We start from the raw sequence: 7,623 nt of genomic DNA, 5'->3' as shown, positions 1-7,623 counted from the left end.
CTTTGTGCAGGTAGGGACTGTGCCTTGTCTCCCGTGTCTCCCCAGAGCCTAGTGCACAACAAATGCTTGTGGAGTGGATGAAGGGGCCGTGAGAAAACCTCTGGTGCTGCAGAGGCTGTCTGTGTGTTGGGTGTGGGGGACCGTAGGCAGGGCGAGGCCATGTTAAGGGAGGCCCCTGTGGTGATCCCCTCTGTGTCTTGGCCCAGGGCAGAGACCTGCTGGGGAGCCAGGCCTTTCCGAAAAGGGAGGGAAAAACTGGAGCAGCCTCCGGTGGGGTGAGCCCTGTAGAGCATAGAGAGTGTTGTGAGGAGACCAAGGGCTCCACCCGTCCCCGTGCGCCCCCCTCTAAAGGTTCAGTCACTGAGGTCCTGGCGGTAGGGACAGTTGCTGCGTGTCTTCTGGAGAGAGCCTGACCCCACCAGCTTCCACCCCACCACCCCTGGGTTCCAGAGCTCTGTTGGGAGGGGTTTTCCTGGGCTGCCTGTGAGCCTCGAGGCTCCATCCCTCCCTGGCTCTGCCTGGGACTGTGTGTTTTCTCTGCCTCAGCTTCCCCTCGAAGAAATGGGCCTGGTTATCTTGGCTTTTCATGAGCATCCTGGGGATGTTTGCGGGCATTGGGGGAGGGGAATAAGAGAGGTAGCCACCCTGAGAATGCCTCATCAGGCAAAGGTTCCCCTCTCACAGGATCCCTTTAAAAGCACCTCAGTGCTGGCATTTAAAAAATAGATATTTTTTTTATTGATTTCAGAGAGGTAAGGGAGAGGGAGAGAGAGAGAGAAAAACATCAATAATGAGAGAGAATCATTGATTGGCTGCCTCCTGCAGGCCCCACACCGGGGATCAAGCCTGCAACACAGGAATATGCCCTGACCGGAATCGAACTGTGATCTCCTGATTCATAAGTTGACGCTTAACCACTGAGCCACGCCGGCCAGGCTATTGTGGCATTTTTATAATCAAAGCTCAAACAGCAGCCGGCTTGAACCCTGGCTGAGCCTTTTGAGCCTGATCAGCTTGAGGGCTGAGACCCCTGGGACTCGTGGATCCCTGGCCCATCTACCTGGCCTCTGCCTTCCAGAGCTGAAGTTCAGTCTGGAGAATGATGATAACCTAAGACTCTCTCTAAACGAGAAGTGGGCAGCTTGTAAGGCCTGCTCTTTCATGTCCCCAGGGGAAGTGACACTTCTAGGAGGCAGGTCCTCCTCTTTGTAGCTGGTGTCTCTTTCCTTATTGGTTTGCAAACCCCGTGAGAACAGGATTTGTGTGTCCAGTGGCTGGGAGAAATGGGGCCCTTCAGCCTAGCTGTGAACTCCAGTTACAGGGGGACATACAGCACTGCAAATGAGGGCACTGTGTCCAGAGGAAGGTCTATCTAGGACAGGGGTGGGGAACGCTCGGCCTGCGAAATCATTTGGTCTGGCCCTGCCAAGGCATTAGGGTGAGTTAATTAAATGTTTGACCAAATATAGCAGGCTAATTTTTAAGTTGATAATTGTGTATGGCCCTTGAATGATGTTATAAATATCCAAAAGGCCTTTGGCAGAAAAAAAGGTTCTCCACCCCTAATCTAGGGCCTGGGCAGCAACCAAGATGGCAGTTCCAGGCCACATGCCCAGTTTGGCCTCAGAGTATCTGAGAGAGCTTTTCAAGCTGTGAACCTGGGCTGCAGGGCCAGCTGGGCCGTGCTGGGCTCCCCTAGGAAGGACTCCTCATCACTGCCCCCCTGGCTTCCTAGCCAGACACCTTGGTGTCCTGAGGCCCAGCCCAGCCATATCAGGACGCACAAGGAGACAGACCTGCAGGCTCATGTCCCTGGCTGTGGTCTAAGCAGAGGAGGAAGCCTCGGGGGAAGAAAAAATGAGGCAGGGTCAATGACAGGGCTGGCGCTTTTCCAGTTGGCCTGCCTGTGATGGGGGGCAGCAAGTGACAGTGAAGGGGCCGGTAGCTTGTGGACCAGCAATTGGGGAAGGATTTGTATTTAGCTTAAAACACAAATACCACGTGCGGGCGCGCATGTACAGTGCGACTGGACAGTGAAGGGGCCGGTAGCTTGTGGACCAGCAATTGGAGAAGGATTTGTATTTAGCTTAAAACACGCGCATGTACAGTGCGACTGAAACTTCGTGGCCCGTGCGCAGAAGTCGGTATTTTGTGGAAGAGCCACACTCGAGAGGCCAAAGAGCTGCATGTGGCTCGCGAGCTGCAGTTTGCCGACCACTGGCTTAGTTGATGAGGGCCTGGGGCCATTGATGGGGTGGGATGGGAAGGGGTGGTGGTTAGGAGGTGGGGCCTTTCCACTTTATCTCAGCATCACGGGAACTCTGATCGGGGAGACTAGAAATCAGGGTGGACACGCTGGCTGTGAGTAGTACCTCTGCCCAGGCATGGCTCTGACTCACCTTGGGTGCAGTCTTGAATGAGCATCCCAAGAGGCAGATACAAGCCAAGTTCCAAGAAGTGTTCTGCAGCTGGCAAGTTACTGGGGACAAGGAAATACCTACCTGGAATGTACTGTGCTGAGTGTTGTAGGCATTGAGGAGGTGTTAGGGCCTCATGGTGCAATTCCTGGCTTACCCTTGGGGTGAGGGGAGATTTTCCATGGGAAGCAGTCTAAGGCCTGAAGGATGAGGAGGACTTGGCCAGATGACAAAGGTGGAAGGTGTCCTAGGCAGAGGCACTGCCTGGTCAAAGACCTGGAGACAAAACAGGAACAGCACGTTGAGACAGGAGCAGCACTGAATGGTGGCTCAAACGTGGCAGGTGAGAGAGGTGGCAGGAGCCCATCTGCAGGGACTTAGGGGCAGGACAGGAAGTTTGGGCTTTGTCCTATGATAACCTCTTTGGTGCTCAGGGCACTGGCTGGCTTAGAGGTTTTGGGCCTTGTTGGATGCCCTACTTGGGTTAGAGATGCATGAGCTCTGACTCTCCCTCTTCCTAGTGTATGTTGCGGGGTAGGGGTGGCCCCGGTTATAAGAGCAGGAGCTTGGAACATTAGCTCCAAGGGTCAGGGGGTCCCCACATCAGAGCTGAGCCATTGGCCGCTGGCACCAAGCTGGGCACCTCCTTCCTGGCCTGTGTGACCTTGACTCACACGGTCTTTTCTCTCAGATGGACACACAGAATGCCCCAAGCATGTAAGTGTCCTTGGTCCCCTGATTGGTCATGGCTTGGTCTCATCACCCTGTGGAGAGGGCTCACTGGACTCTCCCAGCTACTGCTGGGCATGCGGCAGGGTTGCTGATGGCACATGGGGAACGGTATGTGTTCATGTTGCCATCCTGGGCGGGCATGGTGGCACCATCAGCACAGGACGCCCAAGCCCTTTCCAGCACCTTCCCTCGTGTGTCTGCAAAACACATATGCAGGTTCAGCGTTGTTTTCTTTTCTTGGCGCACATTATTTTCTTCTGCAGAGAGAAACTCCTTCTCACCATTGATCCTCCTCAAAAGCCTCTCAGGTCCCCAGCCTCTGATTACCAGACTCTACCTCGTCTTCTGCCCAGGGGTACCTGTGGGTCTGACCAGGGACTGGTTGCAGTAGTGAGGCGCCTGGAGGAAGGGAAGAGTGAATGGAGCCATGACAGACAGTCAAATTGAGAGAGTGGGTTGCCGTGCCTGGGGCCCCATGGTGACTGGGTTTCCTTTTGCTGTGTTCCTGCCTCTGATGTCAGAGGCCCTGCAGCTGGTCCTGGGGGTGAGCTGCCTGCAGGAGTTCCTCATTACACCCTCTTTCCTGCAACTTTGGGGAGTTGGCCCACAGGTCGGCAACCTTCAGAAGAGATGGCTTCCTTCCTTTTCCTCACTGTGAGGAAGGCCAGGCTGACTTCCACTGGGGAGAGGAGGAGTGGGGCTAGGCAGAAGAAATGGGAGGAAGTGGCTCAGTCCTGGCCAGAGTTGCAGGCTGTGAAGTACCAGTGGGGTAGGAGATGGAAGCCCCACCAGCAGCAGCCAGAACTGAGGCGGGGTGGGCTTGCAGGGGCTGGGGAGTCCAGGCCCGGAGGGCAGACCCCAAGTGGCCTGCGCAGCCTCAGACCTGCCTGCAGGTGGACCTCACACACATGCTGGCCCCTCTGTGGTGATCCCCCGCCTCTTCCCTCCCTTTATGTAGGACTGCGGGTCTCAGCTGGCCTGGGGGAGAATAGAAGAGGTTTACCTGCCAAAGGTTCAGGCAGGGGCAGGGGCTTCCCAGGGACAGTGAGAAGGAATATCTGTGTCCAGAAATCCTTGCTCTGAGATGTTGGGGAGGGAGCTGTGAAAGGAAGGTGTGCAGAGAGGAGCCTGGTGTCTTAGTGGCATGTCTTGGGGCTAAGGAACAAGAGCTTGGTCTAAGAGTCAGACACACCAGGGTTCAGGTCCTGGCTCTGCAACATAATTAATGTGTGATCATTGGCAAGTGCCTTAGTCCCTCTGTGCCTCATCTAGCTCACCTGTGAAATGAATATTAAAGATAATGCTTTGGCTTCATGCTGCTTTATAAAGCTGTTGTGGGAATTAAACACATATTTAAAAAGCACTTAGGACCTGCCCGGTACAAATACATTATTATTATTATTGTTACTATTATTATTAACAACTACTACTGCTGCTATTTAGTGCCCTGCTGCCTTCCTCCCCTCCTGCCTCCAGGATTCCCAGGCATCTTCCACACTCCTCTCCATTCCCCAAATAATGACCTTTCTTTTCAGGGGATCCTAGGTCTGGGTGTCCGGGATCAGCACTCTTAGCCCAGCCAGCCAGTGGGGGCGACGGGGAGGCCTCTGCCAAAGCTTCTGGGGGAACTCAGCCTCCCCAGAATTGGCCCCTGGATTTCTTCTGAGCTGCTGGCCCTCCTTGATGTGCAGGGTCAGTGGTGGGAGGCAAACCGGCTGAGCTTAACCCCTCTGGGCCTGACCAAGTAGCTGCAGGTGGTCCGGCCTGGGGAGGTGGGGGCAGGAGCAGCTCTGCCTGGAGCCCCATTCACAGACTCCACTCCCACCTCTCCCCGCCCGGCGTGCAGCGCCTGCCATCCTGGGCCTGGTGTCTGGGTGCCCTCCCAACGGCACACACGCACACGTGCACCACGTCCCATCTGCCACGTGGGCTCTCCCTGACCCCAGACTGGCGCTTTTTTTTTTGCGGGGTGATGTCTGTGTACTGTTGGTGGAGGAGAGGCCCCGGTTGAGATAAGCGTGTAAGCGCCTGAGAGGCTCCCAGCCCCTGCGAGACACGTGGACCTTCCAGCCTTCCCTGGGCACCTCCCCTCCCCCACCTCCCCTCGGCTTGAGCACGCTCTTCCTGCCTCTGTCTTGCTTCTGCAGACTCGTACCTCTAGTTGGTTCCTGCCAGTTGGAGAGGCAGAGCCCGGCTCCTGCAGGACAGCCCCATCCTGCAGCTTGGAAATGGCACCCGCGGTTATTTTCAGTCTGGGGCGAACCTTTGGTTTCTGCTCTGAATTGGGGTGATTGTCAGGGAATGAGAGTTTAAAGCAAGAGAAAGGGGTTTGTTCCAAAGGTGCTTCCTGTGGCCCCCAGCACTCTGCTGGGCCAAGGTGCCTCGGGTGCCCTCCTAGCCTCTCTCCCTCCTCCAGTTTCCACATGTGAAGAAAAGGGGGTGCAAGCAGGGAGAGTCTCCCTCACTTCAGGGCTGAGAGCTGAGGAAGGAAATGGAGGAGGAAGTTCCTCCCCTTCTGGGTGCCGGTGAAAGTGAAAGGCATGCAGGGGCCGGAGTGAGTCACCAGCGCCGGGAGGGAAGGGCTGGGAGCTGCGGAAGCCTGCACTGGAGTGATAGCACCCGGCCTCCCTGGGGCCGGGGCATCTTGGGGTGTAGCCGGGGCTTCATACCAGCGCCTGCCGGGTACCGCCCAGCCCCAGCCCTCCTCTGCTCTCTGCTGCTCTCCTGGGCTGCTAACAGCGACCTGCAGCGTCTAGGGGCGAGGGCTGAGGTCAGCCTGGGCTTGCAGATGCATTCCTAGGGCTTCCCTAGCCCCCCTCTCCTCGCCTCCCAGCCCGACTGGCTCAGGACCAGAACATTAATTAACCTGGGGAAGAAGTGAGTCATGCAGCTCCCACCCTTACCAACTTCCCTCAGGGAGGAAAATACAACCATTTCTGAAGAAAGTCTTTGAAAATACATGCAAGTTATACATGTAAGTTATCACTTACACGTAAGTAATAAAAATACACGTAAGTTATGCTGGTTTGATTGTATGTTCTGTAGCAGGATAAATAGAGAAACCTGGTTCTTTTTTCTCTCTTTTTTTAAATCAAGTTAGAAGACAAACAGAAGCACTTGAGTCACACCATGTCATAGAGAGGCCTTCCGGACTCGAGGTCTAGCAGTCTACTCCCTCAGCATCATACCTTTGCTCTTTGGCAGTGGAGGAGGGTGGGTGAGCACTGCTGACCAGCTGCTAGGTGGCATCCCGCCTCCAGCCTGCCAGGGCTGCAGAACAGGTTCCTGTGCTAGTTTGGGGAAGACTCTGGCAGCCACCCTCCCACCCAGCAGCTCCTCCCAGGGGTGGGGCTAGGACAGCACACACCCTTGTGGGGCCTCACCTGCCAGCCGTGGTGCCAAGGACCTGAGCCTAGTCTTGAGGCCTGGACTCTGCAAGGACCCGGTGGGCGCCTGACTCTGGGACGGCACAGTTGGGAATGACCCCTGTTCTCTCCACTTTCTGGTCTGAGATGTGCTTGGACCGTCAGACGAGGCATTGGCTGAACAAATGCTCCTTCTGGCTCTGCTGGGGAGGTCACTGCCTGGACAGGTGGGAGAGGACCAGGCCGGGCTGCCCAGTGGACTGAGGCCTGAAAGGAACCGGAACATGGCCTTTGTCGCCCCTTTTCCTGGCTTGACCGCAGGAGCTCCGTCTGGATCGCAGCCCCCATCCCCCCGTGGCAGATGCCTTTGTGCAGTTCACACATTACACCACATGCAGCAGGGCCTTAGAGGCCCCTCCGTGGTCCTTGTGCTGACATCTGGGGCATCGTGGGAGGCTGTGGCTGACACTGTTGCTCTGCTTCTGTCTGCAGGCTCCAGGACCCCGCGGAGCATCATGAACTGGGAAGCGTAGACAAGCTCACGAGTGTCTCCGTGAAGAGAGAGGAACCGCCAACAGTCCTTTCTCCTGGTGCCTGACCACATCACCCAGCACTTTTTCCTGCCCCTGTTCAGCTCCCACGGCTCCCGGACCAGGGGGCTCCCAGCAGGACCTTCCCCTAGGGGATGGGCAACTGGTAAAGTTAGGTCTCATCCCCCCCGGGCCGGCCCAGTTGGCCACACCATGAACCTCCAGGCCCAGCCCAGGGGTCAGAACAAGCGGAAGCGTTGCCTCTTTGGGGACCAGGAAGCAGCTGCCAAGGAGCAGCCCCCACCCCTGCAGGCCCCACCACAGCCCCCGGCCCCTCCACAGTCCACCCGAGTGAAGGAGGAGCCTTACTTCGGGCACGAGGGTCCCACGGGGGCTGCCCCTGCCTCCCAGCCGGTGGAGCTCTCCAACAGCCTGGCCCTGCTGAACTCCGTGGTGTATGGGCCTGAGCGGACCTCCGCCGCCATGCTGTCCCAGCAGATGGGCTCGGGCTCGGTCAAGTGGCCCAACTCTGTGATGGCTCCAGGGAGGGGCCCGGAGCGGGGCGGGGGCGGGGGCGTC

At 56.9% G+C, this 7,623-nt stretch overlaps 1 protein-coding gene across 1 annotated transcript in view; it reads left to right on the top strand.

Moving 5' to 3' along the window:
* Nucleotides 1-6,199: 6,199 nt before the first annotated feature.
* Nucleotides 6,200-7,623, top strand: part of ELMSAN1 (ELM2 and Myb/SANT-like domain containing 1) — a 19,157-nt gene continuing 17,733 nt past the window's right edge. The window contains 1 exon segment of the mRNA XM_005865826.2: nt 6,200-7,623. This exon segment is cut by the window's right edge and continues 3 nt beyond it. Within this exon segment, the coding sequence (XP_005865888.1) occupies nt 7,258-7,623 (366 nt within the window). The 5' untranslated portion in view covers nt 6,200-7,257.

The sequence above is a fragment of the Myotis brandtii genome, unplaced genomic scaffold (genome assembly GCF_000412655.1).
Source record: "Myotis brandtii unplaced genomic scaffold, ASM41265v1 scaffold213, whole genome shotgun sequence".
Taxonomy (NCBI): Eukaryota; Metazoa; Chordata; class Mammalia; order Chiroptera; family Vespertilionidae; genus Myotis; species Myotis brandtii.
This window is presented reverse-complemented; position numbering and strand designations above follow the sequence as displayed.